Genomic DNA, 27,634 nt, shown 5'->3' with positions numbered 1-27,634 from the left:
TCCTTTTTCTCCTCTCCACAAACGCAAATCTCCAGTGAAAAAAGCCGGTGTGATTAGCGGCTAATGCTACAGAGAGAACTTTTACCTGCTACTACCACCTCCTCACTCTCCTCCACGCCTAATCCTTCCTAGTCCGGTCCTGGTTATAAAGGCCGTTTCATACAGCTCCAGGTGATCACATTCAACTTCTACTCCATGGTTGAATGAGTGAACAGACCGGTGTCATCGTCAACAAAAACTCTGAATGCGTTTGGCATCAATGTCTGATCACGAGCAGTGTGACCCTGAAGTGCTGTATGTTTGAAAACAGGTTTATGTTTTAAAATCTACGACGGTTTGAACTTAGAGAGTGTTTAAACAAGAGAGAAATGATAATTCCTGTCTTAGAAAACTGTATAAAGTGTGGGATGAGGGGTTTTACAGCCTTAAAACATGTATAAAATTGTAAAAAAAAATTAAGCTGACTACTTCGCAGATTTTGCTTATTTCTCGTATACATTTTTCCTATGTAGGTGATCACATAGTTGACCTGCAATTACTTTTTCACTAATTTGGAAACAAAAGGGAGATTAGATATTGGCCTATAATTGGACAAGTCACTTGGATCAAGGGTTTTTTGATTACAGCGGTTTTAAAGGCCTGTGACACATAACCTGTTACTAGAGATGTGTTGATCCAGTTCACCATATTAGTGCTAATTAGTGGAAGAACATCCTCAAATAGTGGAGTTGGAATTGGATCTAAAAGACAGGTTGTTGATTTGGAAGCACTAACTCTTGCGGTCAGTTCAGATAGACCAGTTGAAACTGCATGTTGGGGGATATTTCAGGAGCTGTTTTGTTCAAGAAATTATTGAGCACTCCTGCAGGGGGGACATTAGCTTTGTTTCTAATTGTTAAAATTTTATCAGTAAAGAAATTGATGAAGTCGTCACTGCTCGAGTTGACAGGAATATAGGGTTCATCAGAGTGGCTTTTGGTGAGCCTGGCTACAGTGTTGAATAGAAACTCAGGATTATTCTTGTTTTTCTCTATCAAAGTTGAGTAATACTAAGTTCTAGCTTTGCAAAGAGCTTTCTATAAGCTAGCAAACTCTTTCTCCAGGCCATATGAACCATGTTTGAGGAGAGCCACCTCCTTTCCAGTTTTTGTGATGCCTGTTTTAAAAGACGCATTTCAGTGCACATATGGTCCATAAATGCCCAAAAAAAGAGTTACAGTTTTGAATGTAATGACAAGGCGCAAACACAGTTTAACGGCCCAACAGTTGAGCGTCCATAGGTGAGAAAAAGAAGTCTTCTACTCCTCCAGACCATACACTGTAAAAAAGATGTCGCTCCAGCCCGGGAAAGGGGCGGGGCCTGTGAGCAACAGCTGTCAGACAGTCCATCAAACACAATCCTAGCTCTGATTGGTTCTTTTTGCTTGGTCGCGGTGCATTCTGGCAATCTGCCAAAGGCTGCAGGAGCAGCAGGGACTCAATGAGCCTGTTTTTTCACACAAACTACTAGTTTGATGTAAAGCTATCCTTACATAGTGACAGCTTTAGCAAATATGACAAAAAGTCACTTTTATAAGGGTTGCAGACTATACCTTTAATGAGTTGCGAGGAGGCACAACCAAGAAAGAGGGGCGTCTGCACAAAAGAGCCTCCTACCAGCCTGACCAAAGCTGTGAAGGTTCAGTTGGTTCAGTCCCAGGCACAATCTTCAGGATTAGCACCCAGACTGGGCTTCTAGCTCACCATCAACCTGGCCAGTATGAAAAACAGGTCCAATTTAATATCTGGTGTGCACACATTATCAAAACCGTTCAGAAATACCGGTCCTCAATAACACAAACTGCATTACAATTGGCAGTATTTCAGTTCCAGCAATCCAATGTAATCAGTTCACAATACATAAATATCCATCCATCCATCCATCCATCCATTTTCTGACCCACTTATTCCTGTTTGACTGGGTCGCGGGGGTCTGCCGGTGCCATTCTCCAGCTCTCCTTGGGCGCTGGGCGGGGGTACACCCTGGACAGGGCGCCAGTCCATCGCAGGGCAAATATATATAAATATGATTCAAGTAATTAATGTAATATTTGTTATATTAATGCATTCATTACAGTGCTCAAGTATCAAGAAGACCAGCATCCACAAATAAGGTGCATGGAAGCCCAGTGATTAACTGGACTGCATTAAAGTGCATTGGATACCAATACAAAGAAACTGGTTTTAAAGTGCTGAAGTTACATTCATCATTATCAAAAAGATAATACACAGTCATAAAAACAAGTTACAATGCTAACGTTTCATTCAGCAGATCATACTCAGAGAAACTGGGCATACAAGACGCTATTAACCACACCAAACAATCAACAGGTAGTGGTAGATATGAGTGGTAGCGGTTGGGCTAATCTAACCCATTTAAATCAATAACATCAGCAGGACTCACCAATTCTATTGTTTAATAGCTGTTTTAGATGCTCGGCGGCTCTGGTAGTCAGCTCCAACAGTTCCACTATTATTGCTTTAGTTTCGAGACCTTTACTGTTAAATTAAGCGAACAATGATACAACGTACCTGCAGCAAACATTTCCCAAGCGTGACCCTCTCACTACTGCCGGCAGCCAGCCACAGCTGGCCGAGCCACAGCTCGGGCCCTAAAAATGTAGCATTCACGGTAGTGAAATGTGGTGCGAAGGCCCTGTTGTTTCTGTACAGATTTTTATTATTATTATTATTTTTTTTTTTTTTCTTCTGACATTTTTGCTTGGATTATTGAGGCCTTTCCCGGGGGGGAAACTTCATGAAATTTGGCAGGAAGGTATAGTTTGTTAAAAAATATATATATATAACTTTGTTTTTTGATGCAAATTCAGGACTTGTTAGCGCCACCTAGAGTTTGTAACTTTTCAATGGTTTGAGCTAGGTGGATGGCATTCGGTATATGCAATGGACCGAGATTAGCAGAAATGTAATTTGGACCTATAACCTAAATCCAACAGGATGTGCAATTCTTAAATTGATATGTGGGCGACCGTGGCTCAGGTGGTAGAGGGTCGTCTACTGATCGAGAGGTTTGGGGTTCGATCCCAGTACCTGACTATGTGTCGAAGTGTCCTTGAGCAAGACACTGAACCCTAAGTTGCTCCCAGTGGTCGACTAGCGCCTTGCATGGCAGTCCTGTCCCACTGGTGTGTGAATGTGAGAGTGATTGGGTGAATGAGCTGATATGTAAAGCGCTTTGAGACTGCTTCAGTGTGGTGATAAAGCGCTATATAAAATCAAGTCCATTTACCATTTAAATTTAGTGGCCCAAATTTGCCACTTTTTCTCTATTTTTGGTTAAACTACAACGTCTTTAAAAGCAAACTCATCCTAGAGCGCTCATAGTTTCTGCTTGAAGTTTGGGACGTATGTTCCTGACAAGTTAGAGACCAATCATGTCAATTTTACCATATTGTCAAGTATACAGGGGGTGCTAAAGTTTCATCAGTTTTAAAACTGGAATTTTTCAAATAACTCACCCGAAACCCAACAACATGTGCAGAACAGGAAACGAGTTTTTGCATGCAATGACATGACAATTCATGCGACAAGTCTTACTGCCCCCTGTTGGTGATAGAAAAGCCCTTTTTTCATTCTGCTATGCATTGTTGACAGTTTGCTACACATACTTCCCAAATGTGTTAAGAAATGCTCTGGACAAGTGGATGATCATTGGTCAGGAAGATTATGAGTTTTCACGCAATGCACTTCCTGTGGCAGCGTGGCATTCGCCAAAAAACGGAATGTCTCAATTGGAGTAGTTAGAAATTTTAGCAAGTGACGAAACCTGTCATTTTTGTTACGATACATAAACTTCAAATTTCATAACATTTTTGTAATTACTTTTTCAAATTTGGCTCTGTAGCGCCCCCTTGAACTTTTAATTGAGCAGCCCCCAGCGCATATTTGCACTAGACATCCCAAAGTTCACAGACTTATAGAATCTATTAATCTGCTGACTGTACACACAGTGCCACCTACCTGTGAGCATGAGATGTTTAATGCTGTGCTGCAGCAGAGTTCTGTCTATTAGAGAACTGGAGCATGTCATTCTGACACAAAACCCAGAAAACTACAAAATCAGTGTATTTTAAAGGCACAGCATTGATCCACTAAAATGAAGATGCCACGGTAGTGCAAAGGTGTTTAGTGTAAAACACCTGTTAGGACAGTGCAATGTCAACTGGTCAGCCCGAATGTGATCAGCTTTAATGAGAATTGTGTTTTATCTAAGTTTTGGATAATGGCTCATCATGATTATTTTCCAATCAATCAAAATTTTTTAGTGTTTGCCAAAAATATTCAGAGAATTCTTCCTATGTATTTCTTTGTGTATAGAGCCTGGATTCTCTGGAATGCTTGATCCAGAACCTCCTGTCAGTGCTGTATCCGCCCTTCGAGGCCACTGCCCCAACCCTCCTCAGCCAACCCTGACTCATTGACAGTTGTTACAAAGGAGATGCCCGACGGTGCCTTCTCGACTTTCTAGTGTCAGCCAAATACATCTGAGACACTGCAGCAGACTGAATGTGTAAGTAGTTGTTGTGTACTGAATGATGACTCAAATAATAAGTAGCCTAAACATATAAACTGACAATGTTTTTAACCCCTCCAGGCTCAGTACTCCGAAGTTCTTTTCCATTGTGAGGGTGGCTTCTGTGTTTACAAGGCCAAGTTGTGGTCCACCTGTCCTCCATTAAACTCAAGCTACTTCAGCCTGGAGACTTTCACCTTCAAGTGGCACAATTTTGCCACCAATCTGCACGCATTGTGGTGTGCAGCCTCCTTGAAGAAGAGGATTTATTTGTCAAAGTAGTCAAGGAAACACCGATTCCTGAAAATTCCTATCCTTGTATTTTTTAGCCTTGATTGGTTGAATGAGATCAACCATGGCCGCCAGGGGACACCTATCAGCCAGTGTTTGCTAGCCAATGAGCAGGCTGTGGTGATGTGACCATGGGAACTGGTAGCCGTGCCTGATTTTGTTGGCATGCTATTGAACAGTAGTATGGCAACAGCTCCTCCACCTGATTTTTCTTCACCATCTCCTTCTTCTGAAAATTTTTCATCCAATCCATCATGTTGTACTCCTCCTGCAAAAGAGGTAAAAGTAAAAAAATATTCCACAACTGCTGCAAACCATCCAGTTTTATCAGCCTCTTCCAACACCACTAACTTCTCTGTGGAAACCAGAATATGCCCAGCCAAGCACGGCATAGCTGTGTCTATCTGCTTGGTGGATTCAACTTCAGTTTCTTCCTCTAGGCCATTGCAAGCTAAAGAGACTAACTCTTTGGGCTCTGTGCTTCCAAAGACGTGGGACCAACCCACCCCCACCAACCCAAATACGGCTCCAAATCAAAGCACAGTTACAGGTAAACAAAACCCAGTGACAGCTAAATTGTCAAGTGAGAGTAAGCTTGTCTCTGAAAATAGGGAAAACACACTGAAGAATTCATCAGTGTTAAACACAGAGGGAGGTGGCCTTGTTGATCAGGTTGTGGCAGAGGGAGAATACATTGACATTTTGCAGGCCACCATGCTATTTGGTCGAGCTCATTCACTTGCAGAACCACAGAAATCCCATATTCAACACCCACAATCTGAAGCACAAATGCAAATACATCCACAGAGACCAGGACAGATTCATCCCCATGCACAAATGCAGTTACACCAGCAAGCAGAAAAACAACCAGGCAATAATATTCTACCTCCTGCACAGGCACAAGTTCTCATGCACTTACCTCCATCACCAAAGTCACAAAGATGCTTAAGGTCTGCTGTTGTGTCAAGTCCCCACAAGTTTGCACAACCAGGATCTACAAACTCCCCCCACTATTATCATCCTCAACAGCCTCCCTCCAACACCTGCAAACCCTTGCTTTGTATTGGCACTGTCAGTTTCTCAGAAAAACCTTGCTGTCCATGCACAAGAAGAAGAAAGGGTGGAAAATGTGGCAGAGCTCAAGAGTTGAGATGTCAATACAGAGACTCCTATCAAGCTTCTATTCAACATCCTGTTTCAGTAGGACAAGAGAAGGAGAAAGCTGTGGCGGCAACGTTGGAGGAGGATGGAGATGGTGGCTTCTTTTATTGTTATAACAGATCTGTGTTTGAGAATACAAAAAGGGATTTAGGTTGTGATGTTCCAGATACAAAGTGTGATCCTGAAATGCAAAATGACTTGGCTTCTGTTGATGGGTCCATATGTCAGGAGTCTTTAGAAAAAGAAACATTTCCATATTGGAAACAAGGAGAATCAAGTAGCGCCCCATGTATTGAGTATAAACAGGTTTCTGCTCTGCCGCTAAGTAATTTAGTTAAAAAGTCAACTATGGACCTTAATGAGCCACAAGATGCGCTCTCTGTAAAATCTTTTGATCATCTGCACAACATGAATGGAGCAAATCCTGATTTGAAAACATTGATAAACCCTCCTGTGCTTTTGTCCAGCCAGAATTTTTCTGATGTCTCCACCAAACTCAGTGGATTAACATTTTGTCCTCGAAAAGGTTCTGGAGAACACATGACCACCAAGCCTCAAGAGAAGCTACAAAATGAAACTTTATCTGTGTGCTCAAACCTTTCAAAGTCTTCTATGACAAGCGAAAACCCACATTGGTGTACTTCGGAAGGGCAATGTTCATCCCTCTCCACAGCAGTGGTAAACGCATCACAGAAGTGTGAACCGGTTATTGTTGGTGGACAACAGGTCAGAAGAAGCGAAAGTGCTGGCTCAGAGGTTCCGCAGCTACATGTGGTCAAATGTAAAAACAGCACAGCGTTTAAACTTGTATCACCGAAGAGCAGCAGGAAGAAGATGGTCATTCCAGGTGCAGAGAGGGGTATTCCTCTTGCATGACTGTGAATATTTTACAAACTGTTGACTAGGGATGTAACGTTTAATCGTAAGGCAGTTAAAAATAGATTCATACGTATCACGGTTGATATCGATTTTCTGAAAATTGAATCGCAGTACTTTTTTCAAATATATATTTATCCTTCTCTTGTCCAAATGCTGAGGTGGCGGGCGGAATCTGCAACTACTTTCTTTCTGGCCGCCTTCGACTCTTAAATATGTTCATAAATGATTCCTTACCCCTTTAGCACCGAAAGAATATCTGTAATATTACGTGAATATCTGCAAAAGTCACGTTTTTCTATTAGCTCTGACTGCTAGCATAGCATCTCTTCTTCACTACACAGAATATCTGCATGCCAACCGACTACTGGGTTACCAGCGCCCTCTGCTGATCCAAACAACCAGAATTTAAATTAATAGGCTTCTTCTTCATTTATTTCATTCAAGAATTATTTTTAGTTAAATTGCATTGTTTTGAATAGTTTATCAAGTGATTGTTTTGACAATGACAAATAAAAGGAAAATAGTATAGTATTTTCTAGTTTTTTTCCCAAAAAAAATAAAGGAATATTTTTCAGTCATCATTTGTCTACAGTCCCATTTTGTAAAATAAATCGTGACAGAATTGTATTGTGAACCCAGTATCGTGAATCAAATCGTATCGGGAGTTGAGTGAATCGTTACATCCCTACTGTTGACACATGGAATGTTGAATTTAATTAAAATGGTCATTTAACAAAACATTCCCACAGATGCTGCTCAGCCTGGCAGTGTATTGATAGCAAGAAGGAGTGAACATCAAATAGAAAGTCAGTCACAAACAGATGAACATCAAGAGAAAAAGGAACAGGATGTCTCCAAGGCCGCCTCAGCCCATCAAAGGCCAGACCACCTAGCACTGGGACCTGTCCACCCTCTCTTTCTGGGACTAGCTTCTCTCACAGGTACGTTTATTCACAAGTTTTAATCCCATGCTTCTGGCGCATATAGTGCATCTGTGTCCCCCCACCTTCATTATGACACTGAGGGGTTCCCCAATGATCCTCCAGCCTTTTGTCTGTGAGGGTAAGCTCTGGTGAGCTCTTTCCTCCACCTGTTGAACAGACCCACATCCTATGGAGAGTGATACACATTTTCTCCTCTGCTTTTATGTCTGATCATTTCTTTTCTACCTCAGTCACAGTCTGACGCTCTGAGGCAATGCAACGCAATCTGCCTTTCTATCATTCGAAATGCGCACTGTCACCAAAATATGCTCTCCTGCGTGTGTCCACCTCAACAATTAATACCTCCACCTCACATTGAGTGAAATTTGCTTTATTTGCTGGTATTCCCTTTTGGTCCACCGTGAATTTGTATACATGAATATTCATTAAGGGCGTTCACCGGACCTTTTATAGGCATTGTATGGGCAGAGCAAGGTGTTTCCTCACATACCAAATCATTCCAAGTTGATTGTGATTTAAAACATTAACTGGCGTGGGACAAGCGTGCGACCTCATTTATAAGTCGGAAAAAAAGAAAACTTGTGAATAGCTACTGAATAGCTTTTTTCAGGAGCTGATTCTTTCAGTGGAGTTGATATTGACTGTTGTTTTTTTTCTTGTTTTCTTATAATAGAAAGGTTAACTGAAAAATATTTCCCATCTCCGCGGTGTTCTGTGTCAACATTTACTGCAGCTATGATCTGTGTGTGAGTTTGCACCTTTTTGTGGGTCGTACTATTTTTGGCACAGAAACAGTCACAGCCAACAGTTCCAGCTTTGAGGAATTGCAGTGCGTCCACTGCATTAATTTATTTGCATTTCCACCCCCCCCCCCCCCCCCCCCCCATTTTTTGCTCCCCTTGTGAGATATACCTACATTATATATTCATCAGAGGGAAACGCACTACATGGATTGTGGGCGCATTGTGACGCGCTGAACACGTGCAGTCCTGATTCCCTGGAGTTTGCACCTCTTATTAGTGCTTGGAGTGACACTTGCACATGTTTTATTATCCCTAAACATTTAGTGAATCCGCCCGTTAGACTTACATGAACATCTAATTCTACTTCTCATTTGCAAGCCCTCTTTGGTTTTTGTGCACTTCACTTAGCTTGTCAAGCGTTTAAAGCTTTTTAAAAGGGCTCAGACGGCTGGTTAATAGTAAAGATTTAAATGAACAGAAATTATTAATGTGGTTTACAAATCATCACATTTTTTCCCCAACCCCTTTAGGGTGCAGGGACAGGATGGGCAGGGCAATAGTTGAACTTTACGGAGACCACCAGGGATGGAGGTCAGCAGTTACAAGCCAGGAGCTTTTCCAGATGTTGCTTTACTTCCACTATATCACCAGGTAAAGGCAGTAATCTATCTCCCTTAACTCTGAAACACAAAGATTTAAAGTGCAAGGGTTTTAAAATGTATTCATTCAGCAAAACAGATTGATTTAAAGTTGTTTTTCACCTTTTAAAAGAGTTTCTTCAATCTGCAGGAAAGAAATCCGAGATGCTGGTTTGACTCTTATTTTTGATGCAAAGAAGAGAAATCCAGAACCAGAGCTCTACAAGGCAATTATGTTACTTCACGTAAGAATGGCTTTAAACATTTGTGTATGAGCTGAATTTAGGAGATGGCCTACATCAAATTGTAACAATTTTACTATTAATCCATTAAATTGGTTTTAGATAATGAGGTGTTGATGAGGTGATAATATCTAAATTGTGTCTGGGATTTTGTAACATGGCTTACTACTGGCTGAATGATATATTACTTGTTCAAATGTTTACAGATCCATAAATGATTAATAGCATTTTTTTTTTAGAAATAAAAGTAATTGATAGTATATAATGGTAATAAAATTGACTGGATATGAATATATTACAAAATACATGATTTTAGAAAACCTACTATAGTATATAAAACGTAGGTATGAATACTAAATTGTAAAGATACCTTTGGTAACTACACTTCTTTTCTCTTTAGAAACTTTTGTTCTAAATATGTAAATAAAATCTGATAGTGTGTTGCTTCCACTGAGAAAGATGACAGTTAATGGCATTTGTGTTTTCACCATTTTATCTATTTCTTGAATGAGTATGAAAATGATCATTTGTAAATGTTGCAGGAGTTGAATCCTCAGGCAGTAAACAGTTTGGTGCTGATGGTGGACAAAGAAAGCAACAACCAACCACAAAAGTGTCCTGGGATTCAGGTCAGATTTAAAATCAGACATGAGCTCTAGAAAACAACAGCTGTTGATGTGATAAAAATGTTTTCATACTGCAGAAAGAAATTACCATGATTGATATTTTATAATGATTTTACAGGATTGTCACTTTTTCTCTGTATTCCATGTAAAACCTACAATTGTATCTAGTCATTAAATTAGCTCAATTCTGAATTTTTGCCATCGAAATGCATGTTTATGTTACTATGATGTAGTAAGAATTAAAAAAAAACCAAGACCATTGATTTTGTGTTTTCATAGGGGCCTTCACAGCATGTCATTATGACCTTAACCACCGATCGGATGACAACTCTGCCTTAAACAGGATTTTCAGCAGAGGTTTGCTATGCAAACATAGCCCTGCGCCTGACATATGATATAAAAAGTAGAATAATATGCAATCTATTGCAGCTTTGTTTATGAAGTACTTCATACAAACAGAGGAAATAAACAGTTGTATATATAGTCACTGTCATCTAAAGCATATTACACTAAAATGTCTAGAAAATAAAGCAAATAAACTAATAAATAAGATTATCCAACCAATTTTTCTGTAAAACCTTAATCTTTTTAACAAGAGCTCTTATGTCCCCAGTCCAGGAGAACCGAGAAACAACATAATGTGTGGCCTCCACTCTGACTACTTCCAATAAATCCAGCATTACACAAAGTTTCTAAGTTTTAGCAGCACTTTAATCAGTTAGGAGTTTCTTAGGGAAAAATAAATAGAAGATGTCTGGGTAATGTGGTACTCCAGGCAAGAGTAGACTTAAAGCAGACATGGGGCCGCATGCGACCCTCTGTATAATGTTTGGCGGCCCCCAAATAACCCCAAAAACACACAAAATGAATGTAAAATATGCTAAGGATCCATTTAAATATGTACTGTAATTGATTTGCAATGAAGTATTGAAGGAAGTTTGGTGCTGAAAGACCTCCCTGTGTCTTGGGTTTTTGCAGGCTTGTTAGTTTGATTCTCTTTATTTTTCCAGTAATATTTATTGATAATGGAACTTAGAGATTTGAACCAGGAATCATATTAAAGAGATGGTTTATTTTTGGTAAGACTGTCATTTTTATTGTTGCTATCCTGCCAATTAAAGAGGGTGGTAAATTCATCCAACGGAGAAGAGTGTCTGTTATTGTTTTGAGTAATGTGGTGTAGTTTAGGGTGAACAACTCTGATAGCCTGGGGGAACATGAACACCTAAATATGTGATATAACCAGTGCATAAAGGAACGGGTGGAGTGTGGGTTGCCACATACCAGCTCTTTGTGGAGTGGGAGGATAGCAGATTTGTGCCAGTTTATGGAGTAGTTAGAACTTTTTGAGTATGTTCCTATTGTTTTAATTGTTTCTTGTAGTGATAAGTGTGGTTTCTTTAAAAAGAAAAGAAGTATGTCGTCGGCATATAAACTGATTTTATGATGGTGGTTTGGTGTTTGTATTTCATGGATATTTGTGTTTTGTCGGATGGCAGCAGCTAAATGTTCTATGAAGATGGTGAATAGTGAGGGAGAGAGTGGGCATCCTTGCCTAGTCCCCCTGTGCAGTGTGAATGGTTGTGATCTTAGTCCATTTGTGGTAACAGTGGCCGAAGGTGCAGTGTAAAGAATATTAACCCAATTAATAAATGATTCCCCAAAGCCAAACTTCTGCATTGTTGAAATGAGAAAAGACCAGTTAACTTTATCAAATGCTTTTTCGGCATCCAGGGTGGCGATGATAGTTGGATTTTGTTGCTGTGATAGATGTTCCATTATGTTAAAGAGTCTGCATGTGTTGGTGGATGAGTGTCTGCCTTTTATGAAGCCGGTCTGATCAGGGTGGATTATGTGTTGAATTATTTTTTCTATCCTATGTGCTAATGTTTTTGTTATTATTTTTAGGTCTACATTGAGTAGGGAGATTGGGCGGTAGCTGGATGGGAGTGATGGTCTTTGTTGGGTTTGAGGAGGAGTGAGATTGTGGCTGTGTTCATATGTGGAGGTAGTTTTGTTTTATTTAAGTTATTACTCTGAAAAAGTGGAGATAAGATTGACCAAAACTGTTAAAAAAAACTCAGCAGGGAAGCCATTGAGTCCTGGTGATTTATGGTTGGGCATGAGATGCAGAGCAGTGGAGAGTTCTTCATGTGTTATTGGGGTTTCTAGTGTGGATATATGGTCTTCATTGAGTTTGGGTAGTTACTGTTATTTAAAAATGAAATGGTGTCTTCTTGGTTTGGGTTATTTTCGAGTATAAATTTGCATAGAATTCTTTAAAAATTTTATTTATTTCTTCAGGTGAGTTTGTTGATCTCCCTGCTGAGTTTTGGATAGTGGCGATAGTATCTTTCTTCTTCTTCTTCTTCTTCTTCTTCTTCTTCTTCTTCTTCTTCTTCTTCTTCTTCTTCTTCTTCTTCTTCTTCTTCTTCTTCTTCTTCTTCTTCTTCTTCTTCTTCTTCTTCTTCTTCTTCTCATCATCTTGTTATTGTTATCTTGATATATTATTTTATTTAGTTTTGCACATATTAGTCTAACTACTGTTTATATTATGTTTATATTTCTTTCTAGTTAATTGTTATTATTTAATGTTTACATTAATGGAGAGAGCACAGTTGTCTAAGTCACATTCCTCGTGTGTATAACATACATTACATGGCCAATAAAGTTATTCTATTCTATTCTATTCTATTATTTGGTTTGCCAAGTATTTTCCAGATTTGTTATTATGATGGAAGTTTTCTTGTCTGGGTCTGTGTATCTGGAATTGTGTTTTTTTTTATTTAGTATTTCATTTAGTTTAAATCTGTATTTTTTAAGTTCACTATGGGATTCTTCTGTTGGGTTGTTTGTAATAATGTCCTCTAAATCTTTGATTTTTTTGTTCCAATTTTGTTTCTTCTTCCTGTTCTTTCTTTTTTTTTGTGTACAGAAAATAAAATGATTATGCCCCAAAGTACTGCTTTACCGGATTCCCATAGAATGGATGGAGATGACTCTGGGGAATCATTTATTTCTAGGAAGGATGCCCACTCTTTTGTAATGAGATCATTCAATTTTGTATCAGTTAAGAGGGATGTATTGAAGCGCCATCTGGTGTTAGATCTGTGTGGTGTGGTTCTATTTAAAGTGAATGTTACAGGGGCGTGATTACTGACGATGATGGGGTGGATTTTTTTTTCTGAAATATTTGAAATAATTGAATTGCTGGTGAGAAATAAATCAATGCGTGAGAAGGACTGGTGAACGGGTGAAATAAATGATTATTGTTTTGTAGATGGATGTTGAAGCCGCCAACTATCGCCAAGTCCCAGATCACTCATGAATTGTTTAATTGATTCAGATGACTGCCAGTGCTGTTTATTTGTGTTATTACTTCTGTCCATGGATGGGTCGATGACTGTATTAAAATCTCCTCCTATGATGATTTAACAGTTAGAATTATTAGAGACTGGTGAGAAGAAGTTATGGAAAAAAGATGGGTCGTCAGTGTTTGGGCTATATATGTTACCAATAGTGATGGGTTTATTGTTGATTGATATATTAATTATTATAAAACGTCCTTATGGGTCTCTAACTGTAAGATTATGGGTAAATGAAAGATTACTAATGATCAAAATAGAGACCCCTCTCTGCTATTGTAGCTAGATGAGAAAACGTGTGATTTGTGCTTTTTAGTTTATTTTGCTCTGAGCTAGTGAGATGAGTTTCTTGTAATAAGCATACTGTATATCATATATAAATTTTATGAGAGCCAATTCCCCTTATGTTCCATGTTAGGAATTTTAAATGTGTTATTCTGTGTTGAGTGTGAGTGTATGTGTGCATGTATGAAATTTGACTCTGTGCGTGTGTGTGCGTGTGTGTGCGTGTGTGTGTGTGTGTGTGTGTGTGTCATTTTGTACATATATGAAACATTTTCTGCTCCAGGTAAAACATTAAAAAAAAAACACAAATGCAAAAACATAACATGTGTATTGTAACAAAGAACACAAGTAACAGACACAAAAGAGGTGTGGGTAAAAAAAGAAAAAAAACATTTGACAAATTTTGTGGGGAGTCCAGGTGATTAGGGAAGCAATAGTACAATACTGTATATTAGAATTTATGGATGATTAAGTAACAGTCAGTGTGAGGAAGTATGGGGTTTAGAAGAAAATGGGGGTTTTGTCCTTATCACAGTATAATTGTTCATTTATGTAGAGTTTATCAACGGAGATGACGACCTTTTTTCCTTGTTGAATCGTGAGTTTGCGGATGGGGTGAAGTTGTTTTTGTCGGAGCAAGATTTCTTTGGGAAATTGATCGTTTAGTCCATAGTCCGTTCCTTTAAGCTGTCTTTCTTGTTGTCGTACCAGTTATTTCTGTTTAAAATGTTCAAATTTTGCAAAGATCGGGCGTAGGCGGTTGTTGGTAGAGTTTTTCTGACCCCTACGGTGAACGCGGTGGAATGTGATGTTTTTGACAGTGTCTGGAGGGAGTTTGAGTTGGACAGTCATGAAGTCCTTCACAGTTTTTTCCAGGTCGTCTGCGGGATGTTCTGGAATGCCAGTAAAAACAAGATTGTTCCGCATGCCTGTAGGTCGAGCATGGTTTCCTTAATGTGTTTATTTTCAGAGGTGGTGGAGTCGAGCTGGTTAGTGAGGGTGTTTACTGACTGAGTGTCTTGTTTTCAGCAGTGAGGGTGTCTATTTGTTCCTGGCTGTATTCAAGGCTCTGGTAGAGTGATTGGAATTCGGGGTGTAATACATCAATAGGTGCGATTCTGTTGTCGAGTCCGGTGAGTTTCTGTTCTATAGAAAGTCGCTTACCTCAGGGCAGCAGGGGGTGTTTGTAGATGAATCTGAGCTGGAGTGTGGAGAAAGTCGCCATCGCTTTTTTTCATTACCTGAGGTTGTTTTGGAAGTGAATGTAGGAGTGGGGCCGGGGGTGAGGTCGGGATAGTTTTCGTCCATTTTGCAAATCCTGTAAAAGCATCGATGTATTCCTCAAGTAGATCCAGGTCGTTTGATGTGAAAAGAAAAATAGCAGTAGTATCCTTGGAAAAAGTTTTTCTGTCTTGTCTAGCGACCGGGTGCCACCATCTTGGATCTCGCACTCTCTCTTGGGAGTTGGAGGCACAGCATCACAACGCTCTCACAGCTTTCCCACATTCACTTTGATTGACCAAGAACCATACTGATCCCTGTTGATATTTCTAAAGTAACGGCGTTTGAAATTTTATTCAAGAGATCTTTAGTGTTTTAATATTATTTATATTAATAATATTACACATGTTCAGACTCGAGGAGGTGACCACAGTTTTCCGCCAATCCGAGCACTTTTAAAAACCGATGGCAGCAGCTCAGCCGCAGTATGGAAGCAAAGACAGTCCCATCGCTTCCACAAAGGTGAACCCTGGTTGACAAAAACATTGACTACCTGGGTCTTGCTATTTGGACTCTACCCGGGAATGATGTACATATTCGAGCACTTTTGTAAAACCGATGGGAGAAGCAGTATTAAAGCAACCGACCACTTCGACTTCCTACTCTTTATTGTCTTTATTTACCTTTCTTGTTGGTAGGTTTTTTTTTTTAACTTTTGTAGTTGTTTTGAAAATTGTAAGCAAGGCTCACAACCTAACATCAAAGCATGGCTGTATGTATGCATCCAAAGTTGTGCTTGTGCTCATACTCATGACGGGGGATATACATCTTAATCCCGGATCTGGACTAACCACGTTTGAGCAACAGGCCTGCCTCACCGTGAGGCCTGCTACCGTTGGAGCCTGGCGCTGTCACCGCCCCTGTGCACACTGGAGCTCAGAACGCACCATCTGGCCTTGCTGCTGGTGCAGCGCCAGGTTCTACCAGCAGAGCAGTGCCAGGCCGAGGAGCTGCACCACCCACAAATTCAGCCACCTATGTTCACCCGACCGCAGCTCCACCGGTGAGTCTCCCTATCCGACACATCCATACGCGGACATGCTGAATGACTGTGTGACGCTGTCTTGGTGTGTGTACACCGGTGACATCCACGGCGCACACACACCAAGACACGGCCGAACAGGCCAACTCACGCACGGTGGAGGCGAGTTGGAGACGTGGTAACAGGCTAGGCAAAATGCACGTGGCACCTACGGGTTGCGTTGATCTAAAACAAAGGCAACATCTCTTCTTTTAAACTGTTAATCATGCCTGAGTGCTCTGGGAACCAGTGTGCAAGCCCAAAGGAATACTGGGTGGACACTTGAACATTTGCAGCATAATCTCCAAAAGAGATCAAATCTCTATTCTTCTCCTGGATTCCAATTTGGACTACATTTGCTTGACAGAATCCTGGCTCCATAGTAATATTCCAACAAAAATGATTGACATTGCTGGCAACCAATGTTTTAGAAAAGACAGACACTCTGGGCAGAGTCGGCGCCAGGCAGTATTAAATGGGGGGGGCATTAAGAAAACTGTGGGGGGCAAAAAAACACTCCATCCGAGTAACACAATTTCTTCTTTTTACGAGCTAAAACATCCACAGACTGAATGAAAACATGAGCAGGACCAGGAAACTGCTAGAATAAATCCTACACAGTCCTATTATGTGAGGAGACCTCGTCCAGGACCTGGGGAAGGAAACAAGGTGTAGCGTACTTTTCGTTCTCGCTCTAATTTCTCCATAAATATCATAAACAGAACAAGTTTAAAATAAATAAATAAATAAACAGAAAAACGCTGCTTATAGTCTAACTATTGTTTATATTTATGTTTATATTTTTTCTAGTTGATTGTTTTTATTTAATGTTTACATTATTAGAGTGTGGATAACATACATGGCCAATAAAGTTGATTCTGAACTGTTTTTTCTGTATTTTTGTTTTGGTTTTTAATCAGGAAAACAAAATAACCGCACTGTTTTTTGTTATTTTGATTTGGTTTTAAAATGGAAAAACCAAAGAATGAAGGGTACACGGATTCCTAATGCTATATAAACACAACCACAAAAACAAAATTAGCTTGCTAAAATACCGCTGATGAAGAAGCCACTACAGACCCATGTCTGTAGTGGCTTCTGCATCAGCAGACTGTTCCTCCCGACAGCACTAGTAGGTTTAAAATCCACTTTTTACGGCGTTGTTCTGTGAGCTTTTTACATTTCTCACCTTTGTGAACGACAATCTTCGGTACTCTATAAAATCTCTTTTCTTTTTCTCGGTTAGAACGATTGAAGCAGCCGTAAACTCCACAAAACATTGGCATTTTGAATATTTCAGACAGCAGATTCTCAAGTTTCCTGCTCTCCATCAGAATTTAGTGCTCTCACTTTGTCGCGATGCAGCAATGTGAGTAATGTCACGTGAATCAACAGAGCAGGCCATAGACATATACACATTCTATTGCTGATCCTAACAACAGCTCTAGGGTATGTTCAATAGCACAAATGTTAAACAACTACACCACAGTATATTATATCTATGGAGCAGACTCCCGTCCGCTGTCAGTGAATGGATAGCCAATCAGATATCTTTGATTAATAAAAAGCTGCCACTGTAGTGGGAAGAGTGGGGGGGCACAGTAGGTCAGCTGGGGGGGCACTGCCCGCGAATGCCCCCGCATGATGCCGACACTGACTCAGAGAGGGGATGAGGTGTGTTAATCTACATAAAAGACAAATTTAAATGCAATTTAATTGAACTGGACACTTCCCTTGAATGTCTATCAGCACTGAACATAATTCTGTCTCCAACAATGAATTTCAATGTTGTTGTACTCTATAATCCACCTTCTCATACCACCGTCTTTTATGATGATTTTGGCCCTATAGTTAAAAAGCTGGATGCATACAGTGAGACTTTGTGGTATGGTGACTTTAATATTAATTGGTCCGACAATAGTGCTAAGCAAAAATTAAAAACACTGATGGCAAACTGTAACTACCATCAAGTGATTAAAGGACCTACTAGGATCACCAGGCAGACATGACAAGATTGACGTGACAGACATGACAATTGACTTGGTATTTACTAATAAACCAGAACCTATCATAAAGGACTTGACCATAACATGACCTTGACGGTTATAAAATTTACTAAAAATCAGCTAAATTACTTTGGCAAATCTGATAATAGTGATAATGTAAAACTGGTAATTCCCTAAACTAAAGTCTTGCAGTTTGAAAGAGAATTAAATAATTTGGATTGGATGCAGAGAATGACTCTGGAGAATGTAGATGATGCCTAATTTTATTTGCAAATTATATGCAGACAAAATCATTATACCATACCATGGATTAATATTGAATTAAGAAATCTTGAGATCGAGCTCTGTAGAAATCCTTAAGCACAAATCTCATTGCTGACAATCTAATATACAAAGGTTTAAGAGATCAAGTGCTTAAAGAACTGCGTAAAGCACAGGTCTCTTACTACACTGAGCTCATTGGCAATGTCAGGGGAAATACTAAATATCTGTGGAAACATTTAAACATTCTGACTTACAAAAAAGGTAAACACAATGAAATTAAAGACCTCACCATTAATGGCGAAACTATTATTAACAATGCCACCATTGCCAATGAAGTGAATATTCACCTTGTGCAGTCAGTAAAAGAAATAACTCAAGTTTTTGAGGCTGTTAAATATTCAAACAGCAGAAGTAGACCTCATCCAAATTTCAGCAATTGATGAGAAAACAGTAGCAAAAATTGTAACAAAATTGTCAAATTCTAAATCTATTGACATATATAATATGAACACCTGCTTCCTGAAAATGTATCAGAGTGTATTAATTAAACCTCTGACACATCTTATCGATCTTTCAATTAGAACTTGTAAATTCTCTGCTGCTTGGAAAAAAGCTGTTATTGTCCTAATATTTAAGTCAGGAGCCCAGGACTATATGACAAATTACAAGCCCATATCTATTTTACCTATACTGTCAAAAATAATTGAAAAAACTGTAGCCACACAGCTAACCGACCACCTGGAGGCCCACCAGCTTCTGCCCCCTCGGCAGTTTGGTTTTCAGGCGGGTTACTCCACCAAAATTGCAAATTGCTGTTTTATAGAAAATCTGAAAAAGTCTATGAACAGGGGAGAAGTGGTGGGGGCAGTCTTTTTAGATTTAAAGAAGGCCTTCAAAACTGTGAATCATGACTTGCTTCTGTCTAAAATGTCATCACTTGGTGCTAAATCTCACCAAGAGTGTCCATGTGTTTCTCAATCAAAAAAAGAAACCTTAATTTCCAAATCATATCACGAAATGAACAAATTGAAACGTAACAGAATTCAAGTATTTGGGGTTGGTTCTAGACCCACAACTAAAATTTAATAAACATATTATGAAAGTATCCAAAGCTATTAAAATAAATCTCAATTGTTTTAAATTAATTAGACTACATCCCAAATCAAGCAGCCCTGCTGTACATACATGGAATGATCTTCTCCCACATATCATATATACATATACTCAAGAAATACAATTTAGGTTTTGAATGCTTAAATAAATTATATTTTCTTAAACTAATATTCAAATGCACCAGAGCCACTAAGTTCATTTATACAGAGAGAAAGCAGCATCAGAGTCACCAGATGCACCTCCAGCAATAACTGCACAATCCCCACCACGTTTGGTCAGTTTGTTTTTTTTTATCAAACAGGCCAATAAATAAATAAATAAAATAAAATAAAGTGTTTAGGTTTTTGAAGAGTGCTTATAAATAAAATGTATTGTTGTTATTGATGGTAAAGCAAGATTTCCGTGTGTGAAAAGGACAGTATAAGTTCTGACTTTGAAAAGGTAAATTTACGAGGTCCAACATTCACTAACCAGGTCCATGATTATTTTTAATAAGCTATTATTTTACAAATTTGAAGGAGGTGCACAAGATGGGCAGGCCAATAAGTGAAACAGCACTGTTTAGCTGATTGATCACTGTTGAAAAGCCAGGAAAAACCAAAAGAACCAAAGAATCAATGGAAAAAATGATCTAAATATTTGTCAGACTCGCTGTTTACATCGTCAGCTATGGCGAGTTTATACCTTTATACTTTTGACCTAATGCGCGAGAATTGAACAAGAGCGAGAGTATTAAAAGGCTTATTTTCGGTTTCAGGTCGGGCACGAATACAAATACCTAATGTCTGTCGGACCTATCGGTTTCAGTTTTGCTCTGTCGGATTTGGGTCAAAGCTTGATTAAGGTTCATATCATAAATGGTCTGTGTTTAAAAGCCAATTGGCATCACAAAAAGCCAAAACAAGATATTTGTCTCTCTTTTTCTTTTCCTCATTCGTTCTCTGGTTCGACTCTCTGGAGACAAACGCAACAATGAGCATGCTGGTCACATTGGAGCTGCAAACCTTTCACACTGGAGTCTGATACAGGTCACATTTTAAATGGTAATGTAAAGAGACAAACAAAAAATCAGATCTGAGTAAAAAATCAGAATTGAGCATGGCGGCTTGCAGTGTGAACGCAGCCTAAGGATCTCCAATCAACTTTAAAGTCATGTTTTTGGATTGTGGGAGGAAGCCGGAATACCAGGTGGAAACCCACGCAGGCTGCACCAATGCAAAGTGAGTGAGTTGAGTAATGATCAGAGGTAATGCCCGGGATGCGGTGAACTTGTAGGTGTTTTTGAAACCAGAAACGTCTGGCCATTTTTCTGGTTTTGTCGAGGAAGAGTGGATGATTGGGTAATGTGCACTGAGTATCTGGAGTTGATGTAGGTCATAGGGGGCTGAGGTATGAGACGTCTGTTTTACTGTGACAAAGTGTCTGTATTAGAGTCGGAAGTATGGATGGTGATATCAGATGGTTTTGGATGGTGAAAGAATGGATTGAAATCAGATGAAGTGGGGGCGAATTGGGAACACCCGAGGAAGCCAAAGAAAGTTACTGGGTGGAATCGATCGCGGGGGATATGTAGCGTGCACAAAGTGAATTTATGCTGAGAAGGTCGGTCAGCAACCAACGCTTGGTCACGACAGGAGGTTCCCCCCTTTTTTTAAACCTTTGATTAATCATGAAATGTGAGAGTGAGAGATGGTGGACATTCACCATCACCTGTGATGAGTCTGATGAAGAATTTCATTCCAGCCAGAGAAGTCTGGATGGCAGTAGAGCGGATATTTATGATTGAGTGAGCGTGGGTGATGAAATTGTAAATGGACATGACTTCCAAAGAGGGAAAGGATATCTGATATGTGGCGTGATAGGACTTGAAGCATTTCCAGCCGGTCAGATAGGATGATAGTGTGCTGGGAGTGAAGCTATTGAGGATAGCTTTTTACAAAGCTATGGTGAGGCTGGCTAGCTGTGGAGTTAGTTGAATATTGTGTTTGAAAACAATGGGACCAGAGTAGGATGAGGATCTGATTCTGGGGCTAAGGTTCTGAATTTCTGAAATGAAAAACGAGACAACAAATCAGGGATGTTGTGGTGACCGCGAATGTGAGCTGCTTTTAGGATGAACTGATTTTGAACAAAGATTAGCGTGAGACGTCGCATTAACTGCATGATAGCTGGGGAATGTGATCTGCTTTTATCAATGATTCCAACCGCTGCTGTGTCATTGGAGTGTATGAGGATAGACTTTCTTAACCATTATGCCCCCAAAGTAAGGCCACAATGTTGATGGGGTAGAGTTTGTAAAGGATGGATGAAGGGGTGTGGGATTCAGAGTTGAGATGTTTGATTTCTGCATGCCAGGTTGAAGCAAACCATCTTCCTCTGTAATAACCACCGTACCCTATAGAAGGAGCTGCATCTGTGGAAAAACTGGATATCTTCTGGGTTGGTGATGATATTGTCGTAGAAGAATGAAGCCACAAGTGCATTTCCATTTTACACAGTTGGTCCAGAGTCACTCTGTTGTACAGGGAGGAGATGGCGGCAGCTTTGGTCAGAAGGTTGGAGAGGAAAGACTTTGCTTGAGGTATTATTTGGATGGCATGATTAGGTTGCCGAGGTGGGCGAGTATTTGGCGTTTGGTGCATTTATCTGCCAGGAGATAATTGGACAGGAGCAGATGGATTGTACTTTATCTGGAGGCAAGGAGGCCTGGTAGGAGATTGAATCGAGAAATATTCCAAGGAATTTGATGGAAGTGGTAGGTCCTGATGTTTTCTCATCTGAGAAGGGGACCCCAGGATCAGTAAAAGCTTTTACAAGTTAGTAAGGCCGAATTTGGGAGGGATGGGCAGGATTTTGAAGACACTAGTGATGTCTGTCTTGGAAAGCCAAGCTTCTTGACCTACTTAATGAATGAGAGTGATGGCGTGGTCTATGGTTGCCTATTGTCATGCCTATGAGGCTGATGCGGTATAATGGAAAGGGAGGATTTTTGAACAGGCCTATCGTTAACCTCTATAGCTAAGAGATTATCTACAATGTAGATTGGAGATTTTGGCAAAAGTGAGGGAATTCTGAAAAAACATCTATGCCTGGATGAAAACCGTGAGTGAAGCCGTTGAGGAGGAAGTGAACAAATTCTTTATCTGGATGAATTTTTAAAGCTGTGTTGAGGGCCTTTACCTTGATTGGCCTTCCTCTTTTATCAACTCCTTTTGGTATGGGGACATTGACGAGGTGTGTCTAGAGGTCTTGGAATTAATGGAGGTGGAGGTGCTGCTAGTAATAGGTGGTTGAACAGAGGGTTGAGGAAGGATGGTGTGAGCGAGAAGGGGGGTAGTAACTGTGCATGCTGTGGCGGGGTGGGAAGGAGCTCTGGATAGTAGGAAAGAAAGGTGCGTGCTACAAAGATGCGGCAGTATAGTATAGTCGAGGGCACCCCAGTAGGTTGAATTGTTGGATGCATCCGGCTGCCTGGTTTGCGTAACGGACATGATTGGTGTAAAATCCTGTCCCAAAACGTATAGCCATGTCTAGAAGAATGGACAGGTAATCGTCTAATTCTGACCTGCAATTGGGATAGACTGAACAGATCATGTTGCGGTAGAGTGAAAAGATGTAGTTTAAAAGTGACTGAAAGAGAATTTGAAATATCTGAGTTGCAAGAAGTCTGAAATCAGCCAGAAGGTGGAGGCAGTAAGATAAGAGGTAATGTCCTGGATATATATCAGGGAAGAAGAGTATAAAGAGGTAAGTGTTTGAATTGAAGCAGGAAAGTGTGTAAGTTGAAGCAGAATTTTTATTTTGGAATTGGAATTTTGACTTTTTTTTTTGTTAATAACTTTGCCCCTTTCTCTGCATTTCTCTGGTCTGAGTGGTGTTGGTGAATGAAGGGTAAAGTAATTCTGCCAAGTCTACGTAATTACTGAATAGGATTTGTTGGGGTCAAACTGGGAAGATGGGAGAAGGGCTGAGGATTTGTGATGCGGGCTGAATGGGTGGTGCTGCTGTGGCTGGAGTGCAATTGGCACATTGAAAAATCCCATTAGGATGTTGGGGAAGAGAGATGGTAGTGGTTGGGGGAGTTAAAAGGATAAGTCTGCAGGAAAGTAGGAAGTAGGTTGAGGATAGCCAATTTGCGTTAAGGCCCCCTGGATTGGTGGGTTGGGGTAGGAGCAGTGTTGGCTATCAGGGAGGAGGAGGGAGCTGGAGATGTGTTGCTGTGAGCGGCTAATTAGATTTAAAAAAAAAAAACAAAAAAAGTGTTTATAAACTGTTTATACATTGACAATGTGGATTTAGGAATTCTCTGCTTGACATTTGTCATCTTGATACAGACTGAAGTTGTGACATCGTTAAAGACATTGTTTAAGCTGGTGGAGGCCAAGCAGCTGAGTTCCCGTCTGGAAGGAGGGCTGTCTCACAGCTACTGTGACTGGTTGGAGCTGCATCAGGTCAGAGTTCTGTTCCAGTTCCTTTTGTTTCTGTTTCATACTCTCCACCTTTCAATGCCCTAACAAGAATGTTCACACCCTTGTGTTTTACAGAAACTGTTCCCATTTGTGTGTGATCTTCATGAGGTGTCCAATCTGCTTCTGAGAGCCTTCACTAAGTTAGAGGAACGCCTGAGGAGAGACACTGTACAGGTATCTTAACACACTAAGTGTTTTCTTATCTCGTATCATTGGCATTAAAGCATGGCTCATCACCTGATATGTACAGTAATGATAACTAGTCTGATGTTGATGCTTTGACCATCATGATGCTAATACAGCAAATGACAATTGAAAGGAATTTTAAATATTCTTCAAAATACTATCAAAATATATTTTGGAGTTACTGGAGATGAAGACCACTTCAGTGGCAATAACACAAAGAAAATGTGGAAGGGAGTCCTGCAACACTACAAAGAAAGAGGGCGATGCTGGTTTTGCAATGGCGCTGAATAGATTATTTGCACACTTCGAGGTGGGGGGATCCAGAGCAGCGACATAGCTGTAATCTCATCGTGCAGGAGCATGAGGTGAAGGGTTGCACTGAGGGCAGTGAACCCTAGGAAGGCTGCCGGACCGGATGGAGTGACCGGGTGGGTTCTCAGAGAATTTGCAGTTCGTCCAGCTGGCTGGAGTTTTTACAAATATATTTAATGCGTCACTGTCCCAGTGCATTATTCTACCATGCCTAAAGTCAGCCACAATCCTCGCGTTGCACAAAAAGCCTGCCATCAGCAGCCCAAATGATTGGTACAAGTGGCCTGTCACCAATCATAATGAAATTATTTGAGGTACTGGTCTGACATCACATCATGTCTTACCTCCCACCCACGCTTGTTCCACTTCAGTTTGCATACATAGCGAACAGATCAACAGAGGACACCATCGCCACAGTACTCCACAAACCATCGCTCACGTGGAACACCTGGGATATTATGTGGGGCTACTCTTCGTTGACAGACTTACAGAAAAATGACTGGACATTTGACTCCACGGCATCACCTGCCACTGGATCAGAAACTTCCACGTTCAGACCTGTAGAGTGGGTCCTCATCGCTCCACAGCCCACAGCCTCAACACCAAATCCCCACAAGAGTATTTGCTGAGCCCTCTTCTGTATACTCTGTACACATTCAGTATAACTGTGTCAGTACTAGTGTTGTGCTAGTTACTGAAAACATTTAACGAGTTGCCGTTCCTAGTTACTTAATTCACAAAGTAACTCAGTTACTTTTTTGATTACTTACGCCAAAAAGTAATGCGTTACTGGAAAAGGTAACTTTTAAGTTACTTAGAATTAAATAATGTATTCTTTTTTGGGTCATTTGTGTCCGTACAGCTTCATATCAGTGCTGTATCAGAAAATAATCCAGTGTTGATCAACTGTGCGGTGGAGGAATAGTGGTTAGGGAAGCTGGCTTGTAATCAGAGGCTCAGTGGTTTGAATTCAGCCTAACCCAACTGCTCCTGTATTAACATTGCTTTGGATAAAAGCCTCTTCTAAATGAAATTGTATTCAACTTTACAGATTCTAATTATTTGTATTCACAGCACTAAACTGTGCTCAGTATTAGTCTTTACAAACATCAATCTGACTAAAACACAAAGTATTTTTCCAATGCCAGTTTATTTACCTGAGACCAGCAGACACTGAAAATGTTACAAGGAATTCTAAGATATAAAACACAAAACAACCTAAATATTATTCAGAATCACAGATTATTTTCGAATTTCCATTCAATCAATTTTCAAATGACTCCCCTCAGCCCTGCAGTGACCTTGCCATCAGCTGTAGAGGGGAAGGCTGAGAACCACTGTAAAATCTCTGCTGATTCAGTAACTTAAAGATGAAAAACAAAATAGGTATAACCCATATCTCACTATATTATTTAAAATCCCCTATTTCTAATGTGTTTTCTTCTTTTTCTCTTTGCGCTAAACCATCTTATCAGGAGATATACAAATTTACACACCCAAGGAGTTTTAAACCTTTAGCTCTCTACTGATAATCAATACCTTCTTCATTCCTTTCCTCTTCTCTTTTTTCCTTTCTCTCTCTTTCCTATCTTTTCTTCTCTTTCTTTTCTTCTTCCTCTAAACTATTTGTCTACTGTCGTGGTTTCCCCAGGTGGAGATGTGAACGATGAAAAAGATGTAGTGTGGAAAAAGGGATCGTAGAAACTGGCTTGCATAATAACACAAAGTTTATTAACACAAGCAGAATCAAAAGAACAGGGCTGAGGCAGAAGCCCTGTGAGAGCAGCCGGGGTCAAATTTACTCTGAAGCAAGAACAGGAGAGCAAAGCTTATATCTTTCACAAAGTTCTCAGATGTCACATGATTACTTAAGAACCCTTTTCTGGGACACAAAGAAAGGAAGCAACATTTGTCCATTTAGGTGATAAGACCCTCACATGATGATCTCATTTTGAGGTGGAAACAAACAGCTGGTATTCTTCCAACATCCTGAGTGACCTGTGGGGATGATTAAATCCCCTGGGCTCCGCAGGGGGTCGGAGCCCAGAGTTTGAAACATTGATTGATTGTTTATTTTTGATCGTAATGTAACAAAGAGGTGATAACAGGAACGAACCTGTTCTTTGATTCTACTGTTCCTTTGCTTGGCCAGGAATGCTGAGGCTAGCACAGTCAAAGTTCAATTTAGATGATTTAATTTCCTACACGTGAAGCAGTAAATACACCTCACTACCTTCTCTTTTCCCTTTCTTCCTCCTCAAACCACATGTCAAGTTGCCCCTTTCTGCTATCAAACACTTATTTACTTCAGATGCCAAACATCTGATTTAATCTCTAAAGTCTAAATGTTTAATGTTTTCTTTCAGACATGAACAAAAATCCAATCAGTGTTTTCACTACGGACAATTTAGAGACTCCAATCAACCTAACAGTAATGTTTTCGGATTGTGGGAGGAACCTGGAGTACCCAGAGAAAACCCATACAAACACAGGGAGAACATGCAAACTCACACAGAAAGGACTGAAGTTTTCACCCGAAGGCATGAACCCACATTGTCCTTACTGATAGGCAGACGTGCTAACCAATATGCCACCATACTCCTCAATGTTGTTTTTTGTATTTATAGTAGTGTATACCTATATTAATATCTTTATGTTATTTATTTTTCATGTCTGAAGTAAACTTTCTAACTAATTGTAGTGCTCCTCATTAGTGATACATTTTATTTTCCAGAGTAAATGCTATTTTCACAGTTAACAGGGTCTGGTTTAATCTCTTAACAATTATCTATTAATAGTTTTTTATGCTGACATCATCATTGCACCTCATTAATTATTTTCCCATCTGCCTTGTTTTCAATTATTTTACTTGTTTTCTCTTAACATCACAAAAATATACAGACAATGGCCATCACAGGGACAATAACAGGAACAAAGACAACAACACCACCACCACACCACAGTGACCAATATACCATTTTCTTTAATCTTTTATGTATTTATCTTTATTTGATTAGCATCATAGACGAGAATTCAGTGTGATTAAGGTAACTTGGGAGAAAATATTTTTGTGTAAGAGATCTGCAGTACCGTCCTTACCAGTGACGTGCCATAAGCACTAGGGTTGGATAGGCAACCCAACTTTATTTGTATTGCGCAACAAAGTAATCTTAGTGCACTTATCAAAATATGAAATTCATAATAAGAAAGAAAAAACCCAACAAGATCCACATGA

At 39.9% G+C, this 27,634-nt stretch overlaps 1 protein-coding gene across 1 annotated transcript in view; it reads left to right on the top strand.

The window, feature by feature from the left end:
• The first annotated feature begins 5,134 nt into the window (after positions 1 to 5,134).
• The window catches only part of LOC114466475 (pleckstrin homology domain-containing family G member 4B-like), a 67,060-nt gene continuing 44,560 nt past the window's right edge, over positions 5,135 to 27,634 (top strand). Inside the window, exons 1-8 of the mRNA XM_028451941.1 lie at positions 5,135 to 5,143; positions 5,305 to 5,414; positions 7,654 to 7,845; positions 9,122 to 9,242; positions 9,381 to 9,474; positions 10,014 to 10,100; positions 23,767 to 23,883; positions 23,977 to 24,075. Of these exons, the coding sequence (XP_028307742.1) occupies positions 9,136 to 9,242; positions 9,381 to 9,474; positions 10,014 to 10,100; positions 23,767 to 23,883; positions 23,977 to 24,075 (504 nt within the window). The 5' untranslated portion in view covers positions 5,135 to 5,143; positions 5,305 to 5,414; positions 7,654 to 7,845; positions 9,122 to 9,135. The remainder of the gene's footprint in view (positions 5,144 to 5,304; positions 5,415 to 7,653; positions 7,846 to 9,121; positions 9,243 to 9,380; positions 9,475 to 10,013; positions 10,101 to 23,766; positions 23,884 to 23,976; positions 24,076 to 27,634) is intronic.

The sequence above is a fragment of the Gouania willdenowi genome, chromosome 7 (genome assembly GCF_900634775.1).
Source record: "Gouania willdenowi chromosome 7, fGouWil2.1, whole genome shotgun sequence".
Taxonomy (NCBI): domain Eukaryota; kingdom Metazoa; phylum Chordata; class Actinopteri; order Blenniiformes; family Gobiesocidae; genus Gouania; species Gouania willdenowi.
This window is presented reverse-complemented; position numbering and strand designations above follow the sequence as displayed.